This window comes from Myodes glareolus, chromosome 4 (assembly GCF_982192425.1).
Source record: "Myodes glareolus chromosome 4, mMyoGla1.1, whole genome shotgun sequence".
Taxonomy (NCBI): Eukaryota; Metazoa; Chordata; class Mammalia; order Rodentia; family Cricetidae; genus Myodes; species Myodes glareolus.
Window position 1 is genome coordinate 85,934,138 of NC_142029.1, and position 27,312 is coordinate 85,961,449.

Here is a 27,312-nt window from a genome sequence, read left to right on the forward strand (position 1 = left end):
TCACATGGCAGCTCACAACTGTATGTCACAACTTCTGTTCCAGAGTACCCAATGCCTTCATACAGACATACATGTAGGCAAAACAACAATATACATAAAAGATAGAGTTAATTAAAAAAATGAAAAAAAAATAAAGATGCCTATGCTAAGAAAAAGGAAGAGGCACTAGCAAGGGATGGTGTTTTAAGAATAGCATTTCTGGGGGGCTGGAGAGATGGCTCAGAGGTTAAGAGCACTGGCTGCTCTTCCAGAGGTCCTGAGTTCAATTCCCAGCTTCCACATGGTGGCTCACAACCATCTGTAATGAGATATGGTGTCCTCTTCTGGCATGCAGGCACACATGCAGGCAGAATACTGTATACATAATAAATAAATCTTTAAAAAAATAGCATTTCTGTGCTACAAAGATCTTGGCTTAGCGTGTCTATATTTTAGTGTGTAGCAGAATCAAATATGATTATTTATCTAGGCTTTTTCATAGATTACCATTTCTAGGTGACTTTGTCTTTAATAGAAATCTGTCTTTGAGGACATCCATACCAAGCAGTCAGTGAAATATAAGCTAAGAGACTTAGAATAGGTTGAGTTAGTATGTGGTTGACAAAAGTAATCATTAACTGTAGTCTTAGCTTCTGAAAAAAAAGAGGACCACCAAGAGATGGTGCTGAAAAGCCTTGTGTACACTATGAAGACTTTATTCACTATCCCTTCATTTCAGAAGAGAAATAGCTTGACTCTAATTCCAGGAGTGAATTTGAGGGACATTCTGGGGACTTAGCTCTCTGAAAAATTTATGGGATTTTAATCCAAAGCAGATAAAATTCATTCTGCTTCTTTTCAAATACACAGTGTTTCAAGCAAATCTCATCTGATTTTCAAATCCAGCATAAACACATTTGTTTTTTATCTTGTCTGTATGCTTTCTGACCTATAGCCCCAGTACTCAGTGCAGTTCTTTGTGTCCTTACAGATTCAGATATTAAAGACGTCTGAAGTTACCCAGCACCTGCCCAGGGAGTGCCTTCCAGAAAATCTGGGTGGGTTCGTCAAAATTGACCTCGCCACTTGGAATTTCCAATTCCTGCCCCAAGTGAATGGCCACCCAGATCCCTTCGATGAGATCATCCTGTTTTCCCTACCTCCTGCCTTAGACTGGGACTCAGTACATGTTCCAGGTCCCCATGCCATGACCATCCAAGAGTTGGTAGACTATGTTAATACCAGGCAAAAGCGGGGCATATACGAGGAATATGAAGACATCCGTCGTGAGAACCCTGTTGGCACTTTCCACTGTTCCATGTAAGTAGGAGAGGTTTGGGTCAACAATCAGTCACCAAGGTGCTTCTGGCTACTTCAGTGCCTCAGTTCCTTTATAGAGAGTTTTCCTGGTGTTAAGATGCTTCATGGGAAGACCAAATGTGGTAGTTTGTGCCGTTAATCCCAGTATTTGGAAGACAGATAAAAGTGAATCTGTGAGTTGGAACCCAATCTGATCTACATAGTAAACTCCAGGCCAACCAGGACAATGTTTAAAATAAATAAATAAGTAAATTAATTAATTTTTAAAAAAAGCTTCATGGGGATATGGTTAAGAGCACTTGCTCAACAACATGAGGATCTTAGTTCGAATCTCCAGCACTCATATACAAAGCAGACATGATTGTGCTTGTATATACCGTTGTTGGCAGACACAGGCGGGTCCTGAGCATCAAGGCAGTAAGGTGAAGAACAGCAGATGAAGTTGAAGACACCTGATGTCCTGCTTTGCCTTCTGCATGTGTATACATAGGCATGTGCATTTCTATGCTCACACAATGCATATGTACTAGCACAAAAAGCTTTTCAGTTACTTTATAGTTTTGTCTAGAGTTGTTATCTCCTGCTTTGGCCTTGTTGATGTCTTTTGTTTCAAAACTTCTGGTGGTCTTTGTTACCAATAGAGAAACCTTGTAATGATATATCTTTTTGTGTGTGTGTGTGTGTGTGTGTGTGTGTGTGTGTGTGTGTGTACATATGTGTGTGTGTTTATAAATATTTTTTTTTTTGGCCTGGAACTAGCTCTTGTAGACCAGGCTGGCCTTGAACTAACAGAGATCGTCCTGCTTCTGCCTTCCCAAGGCGTATGCCACCACTGCCTGGCAATATATTTCTTACTTTTTCTTTTATCCTATTTATCCATCCATCTGTCTATCGCCCTATCAGTCAGTGTAGTTCTGACTGACCTGAAACTTACTTTGTAGACCAGACCGGTCTTGAACTCATAGAGGTCCTCATGTCTCTGCCTCCAGAGTGATGGTCTTATGGGCGTGTACAACTATGGCAAGTTTGAATATTTTCTTGAAATGCAAATGCTGTTTAACAAAGGCTGAAAATGTACCTGGGTGGTGCTGGCACACACCTATAATCCCAGCATTGGGGAGGCAGAGACAGGCGGATCCCTGTGAGTTTGAGACCAGTCTGGTGTACAGAGGGAGTACCAGGACAGGCTCTAAAGCTACAGAGAAACCCTGTTCCACAACAAAACAAAACACAAAAAGGACTGAAAATGTAATAAAATGCTAGATCTTGTTAGGAGCTGGGACTATGTATTAAAAGAATTCCACGACAGAAAGAGAGAAGTGTTTCTTCTTAGGAATTTAACCTTTTAGGACTTTGCTTCTACCCAAATTATACCATAAAATCATCTTGTGAGTTTATCACTCTGATTCGTAATGATTTGGTGACTACATTTGCAGCATAGGGCATTTCCTACCTTTTGTTTTAGGGCTTGTTTGTATACAGTTTATATGTGTACCTGTATACATATATAATGTAAAGGCCAAAAATTGATACTGGGTTGTCTTCTCAGCTGTTCTCTACCTTATTTATTTATTTTAAATAATCAGACTTTGTTGTTGTTGTTTTGTTTTGATACAAGATCCTAGTATGTAGCCTTGACTGGCCTGCAACTCACCAAAACATGGAGCCATTGATTCCTTTACCTCTGCCTTTCTAATGCTGGGATTAAAGGTGTGCACCACCACACCTATATAGTCTTACCATGTTTTAATTTTTTTTAGTTATTGTATTTTATGTATATGAGTGTTTTGCCTACTTGTGTATCTAAGCACCTCATGCATGAAGTGCTCACAGAGGGAAGTAGAGGGCATCAAATACCCTGGGACTGAAGTTAGAGGAGAATGTGAGCCACCATGTGTGTGCTGTTTGAACCTGGGTTCTCTGGAAAAGCAACTAGTGCTCTTAACAGCTGAACTGTCTCTCTAGCTTTCTTGCAATGCTTTAATTGGCTGTTTTTCTCCCACTAGTGAGCTCTGTTTGTTGAATATTAATCATGTTGTCTCATTGAGCTCTTGGTTTAAATTCCAAGTTAGCTAGAAGTCCCTTCTGCAAATGACAATTATTTTCCTTCTCTCTATACCTTAGTTTTTCTGTGCCTAATATGTTATTGTTGTATGTTTACCTTCCCTTAAATGTCTTAGGAATCCATGAGTCCCCTCAAAATTCTTGTTCAGTTTATGGTCTGTGAAGAAAATGCCAAAGAAAGAGGGAAAATCATGAGTTAGTAAGCTGAGGAGAGGCCATTGAGAAAGAAGCCAGTAAGCAGAGCAAGAATATTGTGGGGAAAAAAATTAAAAAAAAAAAGAATATTGTGAAAGACTAGTGGGATGGCTCAACAGGTAAAGGTGCTAGCCGTCAAGCCTGATGACCTGAGTTTGATTCCTGATACCCACATGATAGAAGGAGAAAGCTGACCCCACAAGTTGTCCTCTGACTTCTACACATGTACTCTGACCTCCACACATGCACACAATGTACTGTGGTATGTGTGTGTCCTCTCTCTTTCTTTCCCCACCCTACAATAATATCAATAATAGATAAAATAAATGGAAAAGAATGAGAAAGAGAAGCTGGGGCTGTAGTTTCATGGTTGAGCTCTGTCTGGAATTATTACAGCCTTGGGTTTGATTCCTAGCACCCTGTAAAGAGGCCGAGAGTGAAGAAAGGCAAAGTAGGGCGTGCATCAAGAGGGGAGATACTATTTTATCTATCAGCTTCTTTTCCTTTCTCTGTGCTCAAGATCTTTTTACAGTGAATCTCCTTCCAAAGCAGAACAGTTTTTGTTTTTTTTTTCCCCTAGCCTTCCTTGAACATATATATTCCAGGCTAGCCTAAAATGGTGATCCTCCTGTCTTAATCTTCCAAGTGCTGAACCCCTCTTAAAAACCACCATGCATACTTTCCCCAGAGTTGCTACCTTCCACCCTATTGATTCTCTTCCTACTCCATGGGATCTCATCTAGCCCAAGCTGCTCGAAGACTTGACTCTGTGGCTAAGGATAACCCTGACCTTCTGATATTCCTGCCTCTTCTTCCTGTATGCTGGGATACTGGTGTGCACTACCGTCTTCAGTTTCCTCAGTGGGAATCGAGGAAACAGTCTGGGAACAGGGGTTTTAAGATTTTGATGTAGGTGCCCCTGTAGTTATTTATTGCCTCAAGGGTGGGTTTTGATTGTGTGCTTGTACCATTCATACTAGCTGCTATTTTAGAATCTGGAACTAGCTCTTGTAGACCAGGCTAGCCTCAAACTCACAAAGATCCACCTGTCTCTGCCTCCCGAGTGCTGGGATTAAAGGCGTGCGCCACTATCACCCGGCAAATCTTGCCTTTTTATTGAACTTTGGAGCCTTTGCTTGATTATCTAGAACCCATAAGCCTTATTAGCGCCTGACTTTTCATTCTTCAATCAGGTTCTATTAAAACTACCTAATTCCTACAGATAGCAAACTATATCTTTATTGGAATTCTGGATTGTAAAGTAAATATCAGAGTGTTCACAATTGCTCAAATTTTCCATAGAATTTTTTAATTTTTAAAAGTTTTATTTAAAATTTAATTTCCCCAAATTTTAACTAACTAATTAATAAATATTTGGTTTTGTGAGGCAGGCTTTCTCTGTGTAACAGTCCTGACTGTCTTGGGACTCTCTTTGTAGACCAGGCTGGCCTCAAACTTACTGATATCTGCCTGCCTCTGCCTCCTGAGTGTTAGGATTAAAGGAGTGTGCCACCATTGCCCAGCTTATTTTATTTTTTTTTAAAGACTGTGTGATTGTCTGACTGAGAATATCCTTTATAAGGCTTGTATTTTTAGACTTAGTGTGCAGTTTGTAAAACTGTTTGGGAAGGATTAGGAGGTGTGGCCTTGCTTGAGGAGATGTGATAATGCTCTTGTATACTGTAAAGATTTGTAACTTGTATTAGTTCAATAAGATGCAGATTCACCAGTAGCCAGGCAGGAAGTATAAGTGGGGCAACCAGACTAGGAGAATTCTGGGAAGAGGAAAGGCAGAGATGCAGTCATCAACTGGACTCAGAGGAAGCAATATGAGAATGCTGCCCTGAGAAAAGGTACCAAGCCACGTGGCTAAACGTAGACAAGAATTATGGGTTAATTTAAGTTGTAAGAAGTAGTTAATAATAAACCTGAGCTAATAGGCCGAACAGTTTATAATTAATATAAGTCTCTGTGTGTTTCTTTGTGACTGAACGGCTGTGGAACTGGGCAGGACAGAAATTTCTGTCTACATTCATAGGCTTGTGTTTGAAGATAGAGTGTGCAGTTTGTGGATATTAGAGTTGGAATCACAGGTGGTTCTAAGTGTTCTTAACTGCCAAACTGTCTTTCTTGCCTCAAAGGGAAGTTTTTAAGATGTAGAAAAAAGCAGGGCAGTGGTGGCACATGGCTTTAATCCCAGCACTCGGGAGGCAGAGGCAGGCGGATCTCTGTGAGTTCAAGGCCAGCCTGGTCTACAAGAGGTAGTTCCAGGACAGGCTCCAAAGCTACAGAGAAACCCTGTCTTGAAAAACAAACAAATAAACAAAAAAGATGTAGAAAAGAGCCAGGTATAGTGACTTGAAATGTAATCCCATTACTTGGGAGTCTGCAGGAGAGTCGCTAAGAGTTTGAGAACAGCCTGGCAGTAGTGTAAGAACCTATCTCAAAACAAAGCAAAACAAAAAACCAGTAAGGAGATGGTTCTTTGGATAAACCCACTTGCCTAAGGAGCTGAATTTGATCCTTGGAACTCACTTTGTGGAAGGAGATAACTAATTTTTGCAATTCCTGTCTCTTTGACTTCTACATGTATCCCAACACACCAAGTAAATACAAATTTAAATTAAAAAGGTGAAGGAAAAATATATGTAAAAAAGTAACATAGTATAAACCCCCAGTTCCTATGACCAGAGATGATACTTGTTACTGTTGGGTCATATTTGTCTTTTTTTTTTTTTTACATGAATGAATTCATTATGAAGCTGAATCACTCCCAGTCCTCACCCTCAGTTCTTTCTTTTTACAAGCAGTTATACCTTGTATAAATGTGGTGTCTTTCTAGCCATTTTGATTATATCATTATGTATTCATATGTGCCCAACAGTATAGAATACTTATTTTTTTGAGTCAGGGTATTGTGTAACCCTGGCTGATCTGGAACTCTGTATGACCTAAGTTTGACATTGAACTTCTGATCCTTCTCACTCTACCAAGTGAGTGCTGGCCATATAGGCATGTCCTTCTACACCCAGCTCAGGCAGTGACTGAAGATCAAACCAACGTGTTGTGCATGGGAAGCAAGTGCTATTCTAGTTGAGCTACATTCCCAGTGCTCCAATAATATAGGATATTATTATTCATTATATGTGGGTGGTCTTGGTAAGTTTTTAATCAGTAATATATCTAAATATTTTTTTTCAGAGCCAAATAGTACAAAGCAAAAAGCAGTGAGGGTTGAGGATGTGCAATCACCCTTTTACTGAGCTACAGCCCCATCCTTTTCATTTATTTTTAGAGGAGTCTTGTGTAGTTCTGACTGTCTTGAAGTTCTCTATGTAGCTAAGAATGGCCTTGAACATCTGATCCTCACACGTCTCCTTATTTTAACTTGCCTCTTATTTTCTTCAGGTCTCCCGGAAACCTAGAGAAAAACCGATATGGAGATGTACCCTGCCTGGACCAAACAAGAGTGAAACTGACAAAACGAAGTGGCCACACTCAGGTAGATAGATTGATGCCATTTTCTCTTGGCATCCGAGGAGATTAAACCTCTTCCAGGGTGCTCCAGGTGGCTGAAATGGACTCCAAAGCCAGAGAGATGAGTTTTGGTTCTGATTTTGCTATGTAGTAGTGTGTGACTAGAGACATTCCGTAAATGTTCATCTTACCATACTGAAGAGAAAGCGGAGATTTGTGTGAATGCTGGCAGACTGCTATGTTATGCCTCTCTCTCTTTATTTTAAGGCAGGGTTGTCCTGTATAGTCCTACCTGTCCTGGAACTTATATAGACCATATTGGCTGTTAGCTCAAAAAGATTGGCCTATCTCTGCCTCATCTGGGAGTGGTGGCAGCACTTGCAGGGCAGAGCTAGGCAGATCTCTGTCTTTTTTGTTTGTTTGTTTGTTTGTTTTGAGACAGGGTTTCTCTGTGGCTTTGGAGCCTGTCCTGGAACTAGCTCTTGTAGACCAGGCTGGTCTCGAACTCACAGAGATCTTCCTGCCTCTGCCTTCCAAGTGCTGGGATTAAAGGTGTGTGCCACCCCTGCTCGGGTAAGAGACCCTGTCTTTTTTTTTTTTTAAATATTTATTTATTTATTTATTTATTATGTATACAATATTCTATCTGTGTGTATGCCTGCAGGCTAGAAGAGGGCACCAGACCCCATTACAGATGGTTGTGAGCCACCATGTGGTTGCTGGGAATTGAACTCAGGACCTTTGGAAGAGCAGGCAATTTAACCTCTGAGCCATCTCTCCAGCCCCGAGACCCTGTCTTAAAAGGAAAAAAAAAAGGTGTATGTTATCCTGCCTGGTTGTTACTTATAGTGTGCATGTGTGTACAACGGTACATGTGTGACAGTACCTATGAGGAGGTCAGAGGACAACCATGGTTACCTGATGTGCTATCATGACAGCTCAGTTACAGTTTTTTTGTTCCTGTTTCTTTGAGTCTTACTATGTAGCTTTTCCTGGCCTGGAACTTGCTGTTTAGACCAGGCTGGTCTTGAATCTGTAGTGGTCAGTCTATCTGTCTTTGCTGGGATTAAAGGAATGTGCCACCTGGTGTGGCTAAAGTCTTTTTTTTTTTTAATATTTATTTAGTTATGTATGTGTGTGCTTGTGAAGGTCAGAGGACAACTTTCTAGAGTTATTTCTCTCCCATCAGGTGGGTTCTGTGGATCAATCTTAGGTGATCATATTTGGTGCCAATGGTCTTTACCTGCTGAGCCTTCTTGCTAACCCTATTTTTTTCTATCTGATCTTTTTTTTCTGTTTACCTGTAATTATAAGCATATAGCATTAGTGGTATACTTGAAAGGCTAAGGCAGGAGAATAGAAAGCTCTGTATACTAGCTTGAACTAAAGAGTTGTAGCCAAGGGCTGGAGAGATGGCTCAGTGTTAGGAGCACTGGCTGCTTTTCCAGAGGACCTGAGTTCAATTCCCTGCAACCACACAATGGCTTACAACCATCTGTAATGAGATCTGGCGCCCTCTTCTGACATGCAGGCATACATGGAGGCAGACTGTTGTATACATAATAAATAAATAAATCTTTTTTAAAAAAAGACTTTAAGATTCCAATGAAGCCATAAAATAAAAAAAAAAATAGTTTGTAGCCAACTTAGGATACATAGCAAGACCCTCTAAAGTAAAATAAAGTGTAGAGTAAAGTCAGCCAGAGCCTGAGCTGGGTAGATGGCTCAGCAGGTCAAAGCACTTGTTGCTAAGCCTGGCAACCTCACTTCGATGCCCAGAACCACATGGTAGAAGGAGAAAAATGACTGCTTTTGAGTTGTCATTAACCTTCATATATGTGCTGTGGCACACGAGTTTGTGCATGTATCTGCACACACTACAATAAATGTAGGGGGAAAAAACATAAGCAAAAACTCCTCCCTCCCCACATATTAGCACTGATTATAGTTTTTCTTTCAAAGTAAAGGAAATTCAGAACATCTGTTTAACATGACTTACTTTTTTTTGTTTTTTGTTTTTTTGTTTGTTTGTTTGTTTTTCGAGACAGGGTTTCTCTGTTTAACAGCCCTGACTGTCCTGGAACTCACTCTGTAGACCAGCCTGGCCTCCAACTCACAGAGATCCACCTGCCTCTGCCTCCTGAGTGCTGGATTAAAGGCGTGCACCACCACCTCCCGGTTTAACAGGATTTACCTTAAAGGCTTGATATTTTAGCCCTTATTTTGGGATAATTTAATTTATTATATAATATATATTATATTACATATTATATAATTATATTAATAATTAATTAAATTATTATTTAATTGGGATAAATAATAATTTATGGATAATTTTGAGAAAAATCATGGTCATGGCATCAGACCTTTTTGACCCTTCTCTTTTAGGCATTTATAGTCCTGCTTATGATTCTTGGATAGGTTTTTTTTTTTTATCCTTCTTCCCTGAGAGTTAGTGAAGCTGCTTGCTCATAGTATTCCTGAAATTGTCCTAGTACATTCTCTTCAGAAGTGAAGTATGCTGATTGAGTTGGGTCTCTTGAGTCCAAAATACTTTTTTTTTTTTTTTTTTCCCCCAAGGCAAGGTTTCTGCTTAGCTTTGGTGCCTGTCCTGGAACTCACTCTGTATATCAGGCTGGCCTAAATCTCACAAAGATACACCTGCCTCTGCCTCCTGAGTGCTGGGATTAAAGGCGTGCGCCACCACTTTTAATCTGTTTTGTATACACTGCTCTGTCACAAGTGTATAGAACAGTGCTTGGCAGGTTTTAAGAAATATTTGTGAGTGAATCCCAGTGTACCAGGAGATTATTCTAGTCATCTTATAATAAGTCTTGAGGATTAGTGCCTGGTATACATATGCAGGTATTGGGAATATATTTGTGATGGGTATATTTACAGATGAGTAAATCCCAGTGTAACAGGTGATTCTAATCATCCTGTAGTTAATTTGAAGATCATCATCTGACTTGTAATTCCATTGCTACAAACAATGCCAGCAACTGTTCTCACCGTAAATGGGAATTTATGTCCTGGCCCTTGAGTTTTGTGCTTTTATTTTGTTTTTGGTTTGTTTGTTTTTGAAATAGGATGTTGTTATATAGCCAGGCTGGCCTCCTGTCTTAGTCTCTAGAATTTTGGTTCAGAGGCATTTATCACAATACCAGCTTTGATTATTTACTTACTTATTTATTGACAATGCTCCTGTACACCAGACTGTCCTCAAATTTACCATGTAGTACAGGATGACTTTGAACTCTGATCCTCCTGCCTCTCGCTTCCGAGGGCTAGGATTACCTGTATACACCGGAATAGGCAGTGTTTTGTTTGTTTGTCTTATTGTTGAAATAGCACCTGACCTAATAGTTCATTTAAACAAAATCTTAAATGGTGATAAAACTTAAATAGTCCCAGAGAATTAACAACTAAAGCAAAAAATTAATTAATTAATTAACAGTTGTTGAAAAAAATTACAGGAGGCACATGTGAATAGGGTAAATCCAAATCTTAATTGTATTTTAGTCATATTGCCTTCCAGAATTTCTCCTACAGAAATTCTAATTCAGAGAGACACCATATAGCCCTGCCGGAGACAGACGCCTAAACTTTAGCCAGTAAGCCACAGCCACATGGCAATACACAGATTAATAAAAATGAGTCAAATTCATATATAAGCATTAGCCAATAAAAAGCTATAGCTAATGGGCCAAATAGTGATTTAATTTAATACAGTTTCTGTGTAATTATTTTGGGGCTAAGCGGCTAAAAACCAACAAGCGACCCTTCTCCAACAGATTGGTGCCCATTGTGAGTCCGGAACCTATGACCCTGAGATTAAGAGTCTCATGCTCTACTGACTGAACTAGCCAGCCCTTCTCCAACATTTTCTGATGCTGAGGACTGAATCTAGGGCTTCATGCCTGCTAGGAAGCTCTCTAACCCTGAGTTAGAGCAGCCAGCCTAGACTTATATTTTCAAAAATTGTCCCTCCACCTTTTTTTTTTGTTTTGATTTTAGGGGTGTATTATTAATTTGTTCTGTTGCTATGATAAACACTGGCTTAAAAGAACTTGAAGAGGAAAGAATTTATTTGGCTTATGGTTCCATCTTACAATCCATCATCGGGGAAGCCAAGGCAGGAACCTGGGTGTAGGAACTGAAGCAGAGACCATGGAGGGGCACTCCGTACTAGTTTGTTCTCTATGGCTTGTTCAGCTTGCTTTTTTCTGAGAGCTTAATCATTTTAGCATCTTTCTTTGAGTCTTTATTCTGTTTTGAGGTGTTTTGTTTTTATCTATAAGTTTTCATTTTTAAAGAGAGGCTCTCACTATGTAGATCTGTTGGCTTAGAACTTACTTAATTGTAGACAAGGGTGGCCTTTGAACTTGAAGCCATCCTCCAGCTCCTGCCTCTAGAGTGCTCTGATTACAGGCATGACATTATGTAGGACTGTACTTTTGTGTATAATTTGATGTAAGGAACACTATAATAACCATCTATCTATCTATCTATCTATCTATCTATCTATCTATCTATCTATCTATCTATCTATCTATCTATCTATCTACCTACCTACCTACCTACCTACCTACCTACCTACCTACCTACCTACCTACCTATCTATCCATCTATCCATCTATCGACCTACCTACCTACCGACCTGTCTATCTGTCTATCTAGCTAGCTATCTAGCTATTCTAATATATTTGCTAGAGTGGATCCAGTAGCCCACAGAAAACTGTTCTACTCAGCTATACCGCTGTCTCTTCTTTACTCCCTTTCCTTACCAATAAAGGTAACTCACATTTTTTCCCCCAATGATAAATTGGCCCTTTTGTTTTTCATTTTCTGCTTGACAGAGACTATCCACACCTTCAGCTGAACTTGCCCAGCACATACATTATTTTGTGAGCCAAGTGGTATTTTCATGCACTTGCAATAATGTCTCCCTTTTATTATTAGACAGATTACATCAATGCCAGTTTCATGGATGGCTACAAGCAGAAGAATGCTTATATTGGTACACAAGGTAAGCTATGTTAGCCTTACATGTTGATTTCGTACCACTTACACATGGTTTTTCAATTCAGGTGATTTTTTAATTTTAATTAATTGTTCGTGTGTGTTTGGTATGCATGTAAGTCTGTGTACACCTGGTGCAGAAATCAGAAGAGGGTGTCATATCTCCTGGACCTGGATCTGGAGTTATAGATGGTTGTATGCTGCAGTATGGGTACAGGATTCAAACCTGGATCTTTGGGGAAGGCAGCAAGTGTTCTTCACCACTGAGCTCTTTTTCTAGCCCCCATGTCCTGCTTTTATGTAGGTGCTAAGTTCCAAAATCAGGATTGATCAGCAATCATTCTTATCTATTGAGTCCTCTTTCTAGCCTCCAGATATTCATTCATTCATTCATTCATTTATTCATTTATTCATTTATTTTGGTGTTTCACTGTACAACCTTAGTTGTCTTGGAATTTCTTGAATTTGCTCTGTAGATGAGACTGGCTTTGAACTCAGAGATCTACCTGCCTCTGTCTGCCTTGCCAGTACTGGGATTAAAGGTGTGTGCTACCACACCCAATTCAGATGGCATAATTTTTCAAAGAAGTGTGTTGTGACCACTAAAATCCTGGTCTTTTTTAAGTTTGGTAGTGAAGAAAACAGATAAGTTTGCAGTTTCAGTTCCAGACATGCATGGAAACTTACAACAAAGAGAAAATCTAGAGATTTAAATCTATAATGTTATTGCTTGCCAGCCCGTTTTTGGGACTGTGTTTAGTATAGTGATTGAAGAGTGTGGGCATCAGAGCTTTGAGTTGTGGCCCATACCCGTCATGCACACACACAATAAAGATCTGATTCAGGCCGGGAATGTAATTTAGTGATACAGCACATGTCTAGGTTTGAATGTGATCTCTACCATCTCAAGATAGTAGTAATAATAATCAAAAGAAATCTGAATCTAGTTTTAAGTAACAAATCAGTCAAATTCAGATTGTTTAGCATAGTACAAGAAAGCATGCTGAGTCTAGGTCGGAATGTTGGTATGTACTTGCTTGTAATCCCACAAATCAGAGGATCCCAAGTTCAAAGCCTGTCTCTTTTGCAAGAACAGGAAGAGAACTAACTGTTCTAGATTACTAAAGAACTAAAGGTAATGTGGGGCTTATAATGTGTCCTCTACAGAGGGAAAGTAGTATAAAGGACAAATAACTTGGACAAGTGTAGACTTCCTATCAGTTAAGGTTATATCTGTATTCCATTGTGTGATACTGTAATGCTGTATAATGATATATAAAGGGAATGAACAAATACATATATATATATATATATATATATACACACACACAAATACATATATGTATCACACACACACACTAGTTGGACAAGGTCTCATCTGCCTTAGGCTCTTTTCATACTTGCTGTGTAGCTAATGATTACTTTGAATTCCTGACCCTTCTGCCTCTTCCTTTTAATTTCTGGGGTTACATACATGAACTTTAGTGGACTGGTTCTTATATACCCATATATGCATACTAGTAATATTTCTAATAAGTCATCTGTTAAGAATATGTATTATATTTCAGGTGCATAATCTCTGATTATTAAAGTAAGTCTGTGAAAGTTTTTCTTTTTAATTTTAGTGTGTCTGTGTGTTTAATTTATTTAAGCAAACTGAGGCCCGATTGGTTAGGTGACCTTGAACATAAAGCTAGTAGCAGAACCAGAATTTGAATCTCTGTCCAGGTTAGAAGTTCTTAGAAACCATCTCTGTGAATTGGTTCTTCTGTGTCAAAGTAAACCACTAATTTTACATCTATAGACGTCCACTTGTATATGTGTGGTATATATGGACACGTGAGTATGCTTATTTTTGTGTGGGGGCAGATCTAGAGGAGGACGTCAGGTGACCTGTTCTGTCTTCCTTCACCTTGTTCCTTTGAGATAGGGTCTCTCACTGAACTTGGAGCTAGGCTAGTGATCAACAAGCTCTAGAGAGCCTTCCTTTCCTTCCAAGTGCTGGAGTTATAAGCATGTACATCCATGCCTGTCTTCTTTATGTGAGTTCCTGAATTTGATTTGAGGGCTTCATGCTTGTGTGGCAAGAATTTTTACCAGTGAGCCATTTCCTGAACCCATTTCTTTGTCTTTTTCAGAAGGTTTAGCTGTGAAGCCCTTGTTAGTTTGGAGCTTGCTGAGTGTGGTGTCACACATCTGTGGCTCCAACAGAGCATGGGCTATAGAGATCCTGGGTGCTAGGTTTCAGCTCAGGTACTCACACAGCAGGCACATTGCCAATTAGGTAGTCCCCAGCCCCTTGGGGCTTTTGTTGTTCTTTGTTTTGAGATAGTGCTCAGGTTGGCCTGTACCTCACCATGATCCTCCTGCCCCCGTCTCCCAAATCCTAGTTATAATCTCCTCCTGGAGATTATAGGCATGATAACCAGCTTCACTAACATCTTTTATTTTGATTTTCTGGTTTGAAAAGGGGTATTATGTAACCTAGGCTTGACTGGAACTCCCTATATAGTTTCAGATGAATTTGAATTCCTGATACTGCCTCCTCCTCCTTCCAAAAACTGGGATTATAGATATATTCAGCTTGTCCTGACATCTTATGATGTTAGAATTTCTTCTTTGCAGGGCTGAAGAGATGGCTCAGAAGTTAAGAGCACTGGCGTCTCTTCCAGAGGTCCTGAGTTCAATTTTCAGCATCCCCAGGGTGGTTCACAACCATCTAAAATAGGATCTCATGCCCTCTTCTGGTGTGCATGTGTACATGCAGTCAGAGCCTTCATACATCAAAAATAAATAAATTTAAAAAAACACAAAACAAAAAAACCTAGTACTTAAAAAAAAAAAAAGAGAGAATTTCTAGCCAGGCAGTGATGGCACACACCTTTAATAATCACCAGCACTCGTGAGGCAGAGGCAAGTGGATCTCTGTGAGAGAGGCCAGTGTGGTCTACAAGAGCCAGTTCCAGGACAGACTCCAAAGCTACAGAGAAACCCTGTCTCGAAAAACATAAATAAGCAAACAAATAAATAAATAAATGAAAATTAAAGAAATAAAGTACAGCATACTCACAGTCCATACACCCAGCAAATGCAATTATAAGAGCTGTACTTTGAAACTATTTTAGGGTGGGTGGCATTGGCACACTCCTTTAATTCTAGCACATAGGAGGCAGAGGCAGGTAGATTTCTTGTGTTCGAGGCCAGCCTGGTCTACAAAGTGAGTTCTGGTACAGCCAGAGCTGTTACACAGAGAAGCCCTGTCTTTGGGGGGGGGTATTTATTTTAAATTTTATTTTATGTGTGTGGATGTTTGTTTATAGGTATGTCTGTATGACATTTGCATGTCTGGTGCCAGTGGAAGCCAGATGAGCTGCTGGAGTCCCTGAAACTGTAGTTACAGATGGTTGTGAACCACCATGGTGGTGCTGGGAGTCAAACCTAGGCCCTATGGAAGAGCAGCCAGCACTCATAACTATTGAGCTAGCTCTCCAGTCTCAATAGTTGTGTTTTTTGTCATGGAAAGGTACATAAAACAAGATTTACTTACATGAGAGGGGGAGGTTTATGTTGTTAACTATTTTATTTGCCTGTATCTTTAAGCCTACATAGAAAAGGTCTTAGAGATGCTGCAGAATGTTAGTGTTCTCACTGGATCTAGGAGTTAATGAATGATTTTTATCTTCACTTTCTAAATATATCACAACAGATATGCATTACTATATATGAACATCAAGAAGGCAATAAAACACTTTTCCGCATCTCCCAACCCCAGGCTTTTCTAAATGCTACTACTTGTGCTTCTCACACATTAGATCCCCAGCTCCTCCCCACTCGTGGTGGTCAAACCCAGGGCTTCACATGAGACCATCAGGTTCTCCCACCGACCCACATGCACTCGCATATACTTTGTTTTCACATTTGGACCGTGAGCAGGGGCTAAGTAAGGGTGATACCAGCTGGAGACAGGCGTAGGATTATACATTCAAGAACAGCCTGTGGTGCACACTGAGACAAAAGACCCTAAAACCAAAACTATTATTAGAACTGGGACATATGAGCAGTCAGAATATCTGATAAACCAGATATAAAATCCAAGGTAGGTAGATAGAGGGACTAAACTTTCTTAAAGGCACAAGAAGGATCTCCCTCATACTTGGTTTTTCAAGACAGGGTTTCACTATAGTTTTAGAGCCTGGTCCGGAACTAGCTCTTGTAGACCAGGCTGGCCTCGAACTCACAGAGATCCACGTGCCTCTGCCCGCAGAGTGCTGGGATTAAAGGTATGCGCCACCACCACCTGGCTTCCCTTCATACTTTTGAATTTGGTAATTGAACCCAGAGCTTTGAGCTTGCTAAGCATAAGCTCTACCACTAAGCAATACTACTGCCTTCTCTCTACCCTGACATGAGGTCATTTGAAATTCCTTTCCTTCTTATTTTTTATTATGTGTGTGTGTGTGTGTGTGTGTGTGTGTGTGTGTGTGTGTGTGTGAGAGAGAGAGAGAGAGAGAGAGAGAGAGAGAGAGAGAGAGAGAGAGATATGCATTTTCCCTGCATTTAGGAGAGAGAGAGATGTATGCATTTTCTGTGCATTTGTGCCTGTGCACTACATATATTCATTGACTATAGAAGTCAAAAGAGGGCATCAGATCCTCTGAAATTGGAGTGGTTGTGAGCCAGTGTGGGTGCTAGGACCTGATCCTGGATCCTCTGAAAGAACAATTAGTGCTCTTAACCACTGAGCCATCTCTCCAGTGAAATAATATCCTTTTGTCCATTTCTTTCTCTCCCAACTACCTACCCACCAATCATCCATCCAGCTGTCTATCTATCTGAGTCTGGCTTTGTAGACTAAGCTAGTGCTCCTCCTACCTAGTTTCTCTGTTTTTGTTTTTAAAGGTTCGTTTTATTTTTGTTTTTACATGTATGAGTGTTTTGCCTGCATGCTTGTATGTGCATGCATGCTGTGACCATGGATGCCAGAAGGCAGTTGTTAGATCCCCTGAAACTAGAGGGATGGATGGTGGTGAGTCACCAAGTGGGTACTGTTGTCAGGCACTTGTTATCCCAGCACTAGGTGGCAGAGATAGGGGGACTTCTGGGGCTCAGGGACTATCCAACCTACCCTAATTGGCAGGTCCCAATAAGAGAGCCTGTCTCAAAACAAAATACTATTAAACCCAGAACAACGTGGATGGCGGTGGCTTCAATGTACATACATGAGTGGCTGTTTGAACACACACATACTCTTTTTTACAACTTCACACACAGGTTAGTGCTTACTAAAGACTTTCAGAGAAGTAGTGGAACCAGTGGGCTTTGGGGTCCAAATTAACCCTTGATGTTACCCTGCTTTTGTGAAAATGGAGAGGGAAAGCACTTGGAAGGCATAAAGAATCATCTTGAGGAGTTATTGCAGAGTGCTCATCATTGTGCAGGTTCTAATTAGAAAAGGTCAGTTTCACAAACGGCATTTGTCCTTCACATCCTATTTACTGAAATTGTGATTTTCTTGAATGTCTGATGTAAGATGCTATAAATTAAATGGTTAAAGTATTTAGGACCAGCCATATCATCTAGAGCTTAGGGGAGAGGAAATTCCTTTAGTGTCCTGGTCAAAGAGAGCCTGGTGGAAGATTCAGCACTTAAAAATGGAGGGTTGGAGAGATGACTCAGCACTTGCTGCTCTTTCAGAGGATCATAGTTCAGTTCCTAGTAACTGCATGGAGAGGCTCATATGCCTGTGACTCTAGGTCTAGGGACTCAGACACCCTCTTCTGACCTCTGCAGTTATCCATACACGTTTGGAATCTACTCCTACAGACAAGAACACATACACAAAAGTAAAAATAAAATAAATCTTAAAAACTGGATAAAAATGGTATGGTTTTATAGGTGAGGGAGACAGTACAACGAAACAGAGTCAGAGATTTAGTGCTGCATTATGATGAAGCAATTTTAGTATTAAATTGTAAGGAGAAAGATATTCAGGAAAAATACTTTAGAATGGTATTAGTAACTTAGAAAAAAATGTTAAAATCCTCATTGCTGTGAAACTTAGTATAAAGAACAGGGGAGCTGGGCAGTGGTGGTACACTTAATCCCAGCACTCAGGAGGCAGAAGCAAGTGGATCTCTGTGAGTTTGAGGCCAGCCTGATCTACAAGAGCTAGTTTCAGGACAGCTAGGGCTGTTACACAGAGAAGCCCTGTCTCAGGTGGAAAAAAAATCAGGGGAAATGGCAGGAGTTAAAAAATAAAAAGCAAAAATATTCCAAGGGCAAAAAATTGTGAGAATTCACTTGGCAACTTCTGGAGATGATGGAAATAGGTGTGTTGACTTCAATTTAGCTGGGCGGTGGTGGTGCATACCTTTAATTCCAGTACTCGGGAGGCAGATACAGGTTGGTCTCTGTGAGTTCAAGGTCAGCCTGGTGTACAAAGTGAGTTTCAGGACAGGCTCCAAAGTTACAGAGAAACCCTGCCTTGAAAAACTAACTTTTTAGAAGAATAAATGATTTTAAATGTCAGTATTGGGGTGGGTGAGATGACTCATACGGTAAAGGTGCTTGTGGTCCTGGCCTGGTGACTTGAGTCAAATCTCCTGGACCCTATAAGGTGAGAGGAGAAAACAGACTTAAAATACAAGTTCTTAGCATGGATCCACTTGTTCACATGGCACGCCTGCTCCCCCATACTTACTAACAAAAACAATAGTGATAATAATTTTAACAAAGATTACTAGAGGTCTTATTTAGCGATAAGAAAGTTGAGAATGAAAGCTAGGCATGGTGGCACATGCCTAATTCCTGCACACTGGCAGCCGGGGCAAGTTCCAGGCCTGTCTAAGCTATACAGTAAGACCCTGTCGAAAAAGGGAAAGGGACCGAGGGAGGGTAACTGTGTAAGTTGAAGGATGAAATGACTTTTGAAGAAGACTATGTCCCAGTCGTGAGGGACTTGAGCCAATGGTTTGTAGTTAATTGTTCTGAGGCTGAGGGCCAGGTGGGGTGAGACAGGTAGGTGGCACTGGTCTATCAGCTTGCTGAGGCGCTGTGGCCTTTAACAGTGCTCCCTGCATGTGGCTCACTTGAACATCTTTAGAATGTCAACATTCTGTTCCCTTTTATTTTTTGGTGAAGATTCATTTTTATTTGTCGGTAAAATTTTATTTTTATTTTATATGTGTAGATGTTTTGCCTGCTTGCATGTCTAGCACCATATGCATGCAGTACCCACAGATACCAGGGGAGGGCATCAGACCCTCTGGAACTTAAATTACAAATGCTCTTAGCTGCCATGTGAGTGCTTGGAATACAACCCAGTTCCTTTGCAAGATCAACAACTGATCCTAACCACTGGTCTCTCTAGCCCTGATTTATTTTATTTTTAATTATGTATATGTATGTTTGTATGTGGATGTGTGCATGTGGATGCCAGAAGAGGGCATTGGATCCCTTGGAGGTGGAGTTACAGACTGAGATAACTGATGTATGTTCTGGGAACTGAATTTAGGACTTCTGCAAGAGCAGCGTGAGTTTTCAACTGCTGAGCCATCTCTCCAGCCCTGTCATTCTGTGTCTCTAATACTCACTCATACTGAGATGTTATGGTTGGTGTGAGAACCTCTCTGAAAAATCAGAGATAAGAATAGGAAGTCTGTGGTGGCTCATGTGAATACTTGTAATTGCAGCACTTGGGAGGGGAGGCCAGAGGAACAGGGGTTCTGGGTCATGCTGGAGTACATAGTGAGTCTGAGTCTAGGAGAGACCCTCTCTCAGAAAAACAGCTTACATCTGTGCTTTGGAGTTACTGTTTGGAAGAAAGACAGACGTGTTTCTGAAGGGTCTGTTCTTCATCTTCTCCTTTCATTACAGGCCCTTTGGAGAATACCTATCGTGACTTCTGGCTCATGGTTTGGGAACAAAGAGTTTTGGTGATTGTAATGACCACCCGGTGAGTTAGTCTTCTTTTCTCCATACCCTCCCTGCCATTACCCTGACCCTGACCCTTAGTGACTAGGAAAGCCATGGCACATTACTTGCTGACATTCTGAGGTCTGGTGGAGAAAGAGATAGCCTTGTAGATATTTAATCCCTAATTCGAGGGACCCAGTGCTCGTTACAGCTGCCCTGGGTCCTGGCCTTATTCACTGGAGGAAGTGCTGTGAAGTAGAAGGCTCGACTCAAGAGGGAAGATGTCCCTGGCTGCTGAATCCCCAGTCCTTTTGCTTTTCATTTCCTGCTTTCTTCAATTGCTTCCTCTTCCTTCGTTTCTCTACCTATAAGGGAACAGGAGAGAAGGGAACATGAGGCAGGAAGTTCTGGATCAAGAGTTGTTCTTGAAATTTGGCAATTCTGCCAGATTTAAAGAATTTAATATTTTATTAGTTTCATCATTAGTTATAGCCTATTTTAGATGGGAAAGAACAAAAAGATGATGGCTGGGCAGTATGCCTTTAATTCCAGCACTTGTGAGACCTAGGGTGGCAAGTCTTTGTATTTAAGGCCAGCCTGGACTACAGAGAGAGTTCCAGGATAGCCAGAGGTACACAGAGAGACCCATTCTCAAATAGAGGAAGGGAGGAAGGAAGGAAGGAAGGAAGGAAGGAAGGAAGGAAGGAAGGAAGGAAGGAAGGAAGGAAGGAAAAGATGTTTGCTCATTTCCCTTCCTCAGGGCCCTGTTATTAGCCACCTGTAGTTAAGAGAAGTATCACTTCAGAGTATTCTGAGGCCACTGAGAAATGGTGAGGTGAAGTCTGTGGACCTCCTAGTCACACCCAGGACTTGTCTTCCCCAGTGCTGTGTCAGCCAAGGGCCCTTCCTTAGTGGAGAAGAAACTGAGCAGTGCTTAGGCCTGGTCCTCACTCTGCCTTTGCTTCTCTTTATCCCAGGTGAGATGATATAGTTAATGCACCATGCATGTCTGCCAACTGGACATGTGTAGGGACTTTAGCTGTTTATCTTCTGTTTAGAATGGAGAGATTTCATTCTTGCAGATCACATGACATTGCTGCCTAGGAACTGAGCAGTTTGTGATGGGAAGAAGCTTTTTGCCAGTTGAAGAGTGAAGCTTAACTTGCTCTGTTTGTCTTCAGCTTCGAGGAAGGCGGCAGGAGAAAATGTGGCCAGTACTGGCCTTTAGAAAAAGACTCTCGGATCCGATTTGGGTTCCTCACGGTGACTAATCTAGGAGTGGAGAACATGAACCATTATAAGAAAACGACTCTAGAAATTCACAACACAGAGGTAAATGAAGCTTTCTATTTTCTCACTTTGTAAAACTAGGGAAGCTCCTTTAAGGAGGTTCTTGTTGAGGGTGATGATACATACTTTTAATCAACACTTGGCAAGAGAAGGCAGGTGGATAGCTGTGAGTTCAAAGTCAGCTGGCCTCTACGGTGAGTTTCAGGCCATCCAGGGCTACATATTGAGTTCCTGTCTCAACAAAACAAAAACAAAAAAAGAAAATTTCTCAAGGGAATAGGCAGGATTTTTAAGGAGGTTATAAACTGCTTTTGTTTTTTTCTGTAAACAAGTTAAAGATATTCAGCTGAGAAGCCAGTTATGTGGTATATGCTTTTAATCCCACATTCCAGAGACGGGCAGTTGAATCTCTTACGAGTTTAAAGCCAGCCTGGTCTACATAGTAAGTTCTAAGCCAGTGCTACATAGACACACACACACACACACACACACACACACACCTTCCAAAGTCATCATCTCAATACAAGAGTGGCATTAAAGAGAAATTAAACTTTCAGCATTGGGAATCTGGGTCTTAAGCCATGGTTGTTATCCTACCCTGCAGGAGACTGAGGCAGGATTATAAATTGAAAACAGCCTGGACTACACAATATGTATCTTGTCTCAGAAAACTACAAAAAGGAACTAGAGCAATGTTGGCTTAGCTGTTAGAGTCCTTGCTACTCAAGTATGAGAATGAGAGTTCAGATCATGGTACCCATGCATCAGCTGGAAGTTCCATGCATGCCTGTAAACAATTCTGATGGAGGTGGGGGCAAGAGGATTCCTGGGCTTTCTGGCTTATAGCCTAGCTGAGCATACGTGTGCTCCAGGTTGAGAGAGAACTCTGCCTCAAAGGAACAGGCAGAATGTGTGAGAGGAGGACACCTGATGTTCTACTTGGGCTTGCATGTGTACATATGCACACATGTACATATACTCACACACATAGATGTATACGCATGCACGAGTGGAGTAAGTCAGTAAGTGGATAAATATGTTGGTTTTATTTTGAGACAATGTCTCTCACTGTGTAACCTTGACTGGCTTAGAACTCACTATATAGACAGACCAGTCTGGGCTCAAATTCACAGAAATTCATCTGCCTGCCTTTATCTCCCACATTCTGGGATTTAGAGGTGTGTCCTACCATGCCTGGCATTTTTTTTTTAAGCAAGATTTTTTTTTAATGCTATAATTTAATTACAACATTTCTCAGAACTGACTGTTTGGCGCTGAACAACTAGTTGGTGTGCTCTTCCTAGGGAAGAACACTTCTCTGGCTGAAAGACATTTTTTTTTTTTTTTTTTTTTTTTTTGGTTTCTCGCGACAGGGTTTGGAGCCTATCTTGGAACCAGGTTGGCCTCGAACTCACAGAGATCCGCCTGCCTCTGCCTCCTGAGTGCTGGAATTAAAGGTGTGCACCACCACTGCCTGGCCTAAAATATTTCTGTTTTTTTTAAGAAACTGTATATTATGTATACAGTGTTCTGCCTGAATGTATGTCTGCAATGCAGGCCAAAAGAGGGTACCAGAATGCTTTATAAATGGTTGTGAGCCACCATGTCCTTGCTGGGAATTGAACTCAGCACCTCTGGTAGAGCAGTCAGTGCTCTTAACCTCTGAGCCATCTCTCCAGCCCTCTTTTTTTTTTTTTTAAAAAAAAACTACAAAAATAAACAAGAAAAATAAGCACTGCTACTATATAGCAATCTGCCTTCCCCAAACATTTTGCCTTAGGGTTTGGGGTAGAGAAGCAGCTGTGATGAAAGGTGAGACCAGAAGACAGGAGTCTTGTTGATATGAATGCTAAGGTGTTAAGAACCTGGAAAAGCCCAGGATAGTCAGAGTAAATAGGGATGATGGCATTAACAACTTCTTCTTCTTCTTCTTCTTCTTCTTCTTCTTCTTCTTCTTCTTCTTCTTCTTCTTCTTCTTCTTCTTCTTCTTCTTCCTCTTCCTCTTCCTCTTCCTCTTCCTCTTCCTCTTCCTCTTCTTCTTCTTTTTAATTTAAGGAGCGGCAGAAACGCCAGGTGACCCACTTCCAGTTCCTGAGCTGGCCAGATTATGGTGTCCCTTCCTCAGCAGCTTCCCTCATTGACTTTCTGAGAGTGGTCAGAAACCAGCAGAGCCTGGCTGTCGGCAGCCTGGGAGCACGGTCCAAAGGGCAGTGCCCCGAGCCACCCATTGTGGTACATTGCAGTGCAGGCATCGGCAGGACAGGTACTGTACCTCTTATACTGGTGGCAGTGGGGGTAAAGAAGAGGAACTAAAAGTCTGTGAATGGAGAAAGAACTCATTCATTCCCTTGTTGGCAAACTGCATTGATAATCACTCTTTAATGTCCTTTTGTGTTTTTTATGCTGGGGATACTGCTTGCCAAAATACATAATTTACGAACCACGTTCTTAGAGTTGTTTTATACATTCCATCATCAGTGATCTTCTGACCTTGTCAGTTCTGTCATCACCGTGATTATGGTTTCCAGAGGGATTAGCTGGCCCTCTCCTGGGGGCCTCTTTTACCTTTGCTGGTCTTGTCTCCTCCCCCCCCCCCTTTTGTTGTTGTTTCTTTGAGACCACATCTTACTATGAAGTCCAGTCTGACCTGGAATTCACAGCAATCCTTTTATCTTAGCCTCCCCAATCATGGGATTCTAAACTTGTATCATCTTGCGTGACTTCTGTGTTATTCATCATGGATCTGGTTAACAGCTTTGGCTTAATAAAATGTGTGCTGACTTTACAAGGTCAGGGGTCCCCTGGGAAGGAAAATCTATTTGTGGTAGACCCCTGGAGAGTACAAGCTCTGGAAATCGGGTGTGGAAGTACTGCTGCTCTGTCTGGTATTGAAGCAGGGAGTTCGTTTTCAACACCTATCTACTTACTCTTCTTGTTCCCCCCTTGTATGTCCTGAGAGACAGGAGACTCTGGCCTTTAGCAAATCCTGTGATACTATTCGACATAAGTCCTCCTGCCATCAGACCCTTTGTCTTTGAATTCATTCATCCAGTTTTGCAAGCTGTTTTGGTCAAAGGAAGAATATGGCGAAGTACACTCATGTGACTATTTCCTTCCTTCTTCAGGTACCTTCTGCTCACTGGACATCTGCCTGGCACAGCTGGAGGAGCTTGGCACCCTTAATGTGTTCCAGACAGTGTCGCGCATGAGGACACAGAGGGCCTTCAGTATCCAGACCCCTGAGCAGTACTACTTTTGCTACAAGGCCATTCTGGAATTTGCAGAGAAGGAAGGAATGGTTCCCTCTGGTCACAGCCTGTTGGCCATGGAGGGTCAGTAGCTGTTCCACGAGTTTCCACCTGCTGGCCAGCCTTCCTTAAACTACCCTGGACACCGCTGAGCCTATAGGTTGCCATCAGCTATGCTGAAGCCATGGATCAACCTCTTTCTTGTGTCTCCCAGCGCACATGTGCACGCAAGGCAGCCTTTCCCTTTGGCTAGATAAATGTGGTGAAATTGCCACTAGAAAGGGCCAGCAGCAATGTGTTCTTAATTCCTAGCACCTGCTATTGAACTGTGCCTTACTAAAACCAAATTGTGGCTATTGATTTTTGCCAGGGTCCCTGAGGTAAGTGGGGAAGGAACCCCCATCTCCCAATGCCATTCTTTTAGAAGTCTCCTCCTTCCCTTTGCTAGGATTTGACAGGGAGGTTTGGTGAGCATTCACCTTCCTGCCCAGAGAGCTTGACCAAGTTACATATTCTAGAGAATATCCTGAGTGCCAAGCACGTTTATACATAGGGCGTGTATTCCAGTCTTTTCTGTCATTCTGTGTGTGTGCGCGTGTACGTATGTGCACTTACGTGTATGGATCCATATGTATGTGTGTATATAATATATACTGTATGTGATAATATGGTTGTATTCTATAAATACATATACACACAGATACTCTTTGTAGATGTTCCTGGGGCTTCAACTCGCAGTTGAGCATTCTTTTCTTCTTGGACCTTGCTGATTAGTCTGAACTAGCTGGAATTGAGGATCATGCTCATGTTGTCAGACAGCAGAGTGATAGAAGACAACACATACTTTTTTCCCAGGCCACAGGCTTCTCTTCTTAACGACATTTTTCCCTCTGGACTCAATGCTTGTTGGAGCCAAAAATACTGACTATGGTAACACTGGTTCAATTTAGCATGGGTTGTCCTTCATCTAACAAATTTTCTGTTTACTTTGCTGATTTGGGGAACAGACCTCCACTGTGATTCCAGACTCTGTCTTACCACAGCAATGGGGTCCAAGGCTAGAGATGAATTTACAGAGCTGCCAGAACCAAAAGTAATCGGTACGAAATCTTAAAAAAAAGGAGAATCCTGGAGTGACTGAGAGGAACCTACTATGAAACTCCCTTCCTGGGAGGACAAACTGGGGCCCCTTTTTCTTTTCATTGAAAGATTCTTTCTTTGTGCATTCTTTCTTGTCGACTGAGATGCCCAGTTCTCCTTGCCTGCTAGCCTGACAAATCCTAGACCTCAAACTAGATGTGTTCTATGTCCTTATAAAGTATAATCCCCTTGGCTGGATGAGGTAGTTCCTTGCAATCACTGGTCCCCTATCCATCCAACTTGTTCCTGTCTTTTCCCAGTCTGATTCGCCAGGAATAGACTCAAGAGTTCCCAACACTCAGTGTTCCCACAAAACTCCACTGAACTCCCCTAAATCTTCCCCTACTCCAGATGATGAGGTTGGCAGCTGGTCAGACCCAATAATTTTATACTGTAATAAGATCTTTGAATGTGTATATTCTTATTTTTTACAATCATTTCATTTTGTATTTAACATCAATGGACTGAGTCAGATTCAGTAAATAATTGTAATGTTCATATTCAATATCTTATAGTGGTACAGTTTTGTATTTACATATAAATATACCAACATGATTAAACCCTTTTAGCTTCATCAATTTAGCACTCTGGGGTTGGGAAGGTGAGGAGGGAGTCCATGAACTGGTTCTGGACAGATGGGGTGGCAGGGAGGGATCCAAAGCTTCAACATCTGAGACCCAGTTCTGAGAAGCACCTGCCATGTCTGTGGCTATGGCCTTACCTTTTCGACAAAGGTACCAGTACCAACTGAATGCTTGTTGTATGACAATCTTAGTGCTAATTGCTTTGTCTTGTATGTTATTTCACTGAAACTTCATAATTCTAGTGAATATCCTGTCCCTTATATACATCCTTCTCCCGTTTCTTCAGCATTGGGATTACGGACATGTGCTAATTCATCAGTCTTTCACTGAGTTATAAATGAGAAATATATATGTATAATTATATAATAATATAATGCATAAATGAGAACAGTGGGGGTCCAGAAGAATACCGTGATTTGCTTTAAAACTAACCCAAACGGATGAAGTCTCTTGATACATCAGAAACGGAATGGTGCTTGTCTTTAGGGTTTGTTGTTCCTCTTTTAGAGTATCATTGGTTTTAAAACTCTAGGAAAGTTTGTGGTTTTGTTTTGTTTGTTCATTTGAGACAGGAACTTACCAAGTTCAAGGACAGCAATTCTTCTACCTCAGTCTCCCGAGGGCTGGCCTAATAAGGCACACACTGCCTCACTAAGCTTAGGGAAATTGACCTTGAGCTCAATTCCTTGTAGTGGACTTGAAAGATAATAGAATTGATGACATCTTCCAGATGGTCTATCCTGAAATCTGCGCTGTACCAAAGGGGTCATGCTTCCACAGAAGCACCACAAACACTGTCCTGCTAGCCCTTCTCTCAGAGTGGAGTGAGAAACATTGGCCTTGTAGGGACACTCTTCATATCGCATGCTTTCTATCTGTTAGCCAGTGACAGCCTTCCCCCTTGGAACAGCTGTGGCCTGCAATATGCAAATATTAGGGTGTTGTAAATAGCAGGAATAACAAACAACATTTAATGGAAACCCAAGATATTTTAGGTCCTGTTCAGAGTACTCTGTAGATACTAACACACTCACCCTCAACAACTACTTGAAGATAGGTGCTGATAGAAGAAAACAATT

The 27,312-nt window shown here is 41.2% G+C and overlaps 1 protein-coding gene across 1 annotated transcript in view; it reads left to right on the forward strand.

The window, feature by feature from the left end:
* Ptpn9 (protein tyrosine phosphatase non-receptor type 9) overlaps positions 1 to 26,209 on the forward strand; it is a 77,157-nt gene extending 50,948 nt beyond the window's left edge. Inside the window, exons 7-13 of the mRNA XM_085689711.2 lie at positions 971 to 1,299; positions 6,967 to 7,060; positions 11,998 to 12,064; positions 19,933 to 20,011; positions 21,153 to 21,303; positions 23,317 to 23,524; positions 24,387 to 26,209. Coding sequence (XP_085545837.1) covers positions 971 to 1,299; positions 6,967 to 7,060; positions 11,998 to 12,064; positions 19,933 to 20,011; positions 21,153 to 21,303; positions 23,317 to 23,524; positions 24,387 to 24,601 — 1,143 coding nt within the window. The 3' untranslated portion in view covers positions 24,602 to 26,209. The remainder of the gene's footprint in view (positions 1 to 970; positions 1,300 to 6,966; positions 7,061 to 11,997; positions 12,065 to 19,932; positions 20,012 to 21,152; positions 21,304 to 23,316; positions 23,525 to 24,386) is intronic.
* The last annotated feature ends 1,103 nt before the right edge of the window (positions 26,210 to 27,312 follow it).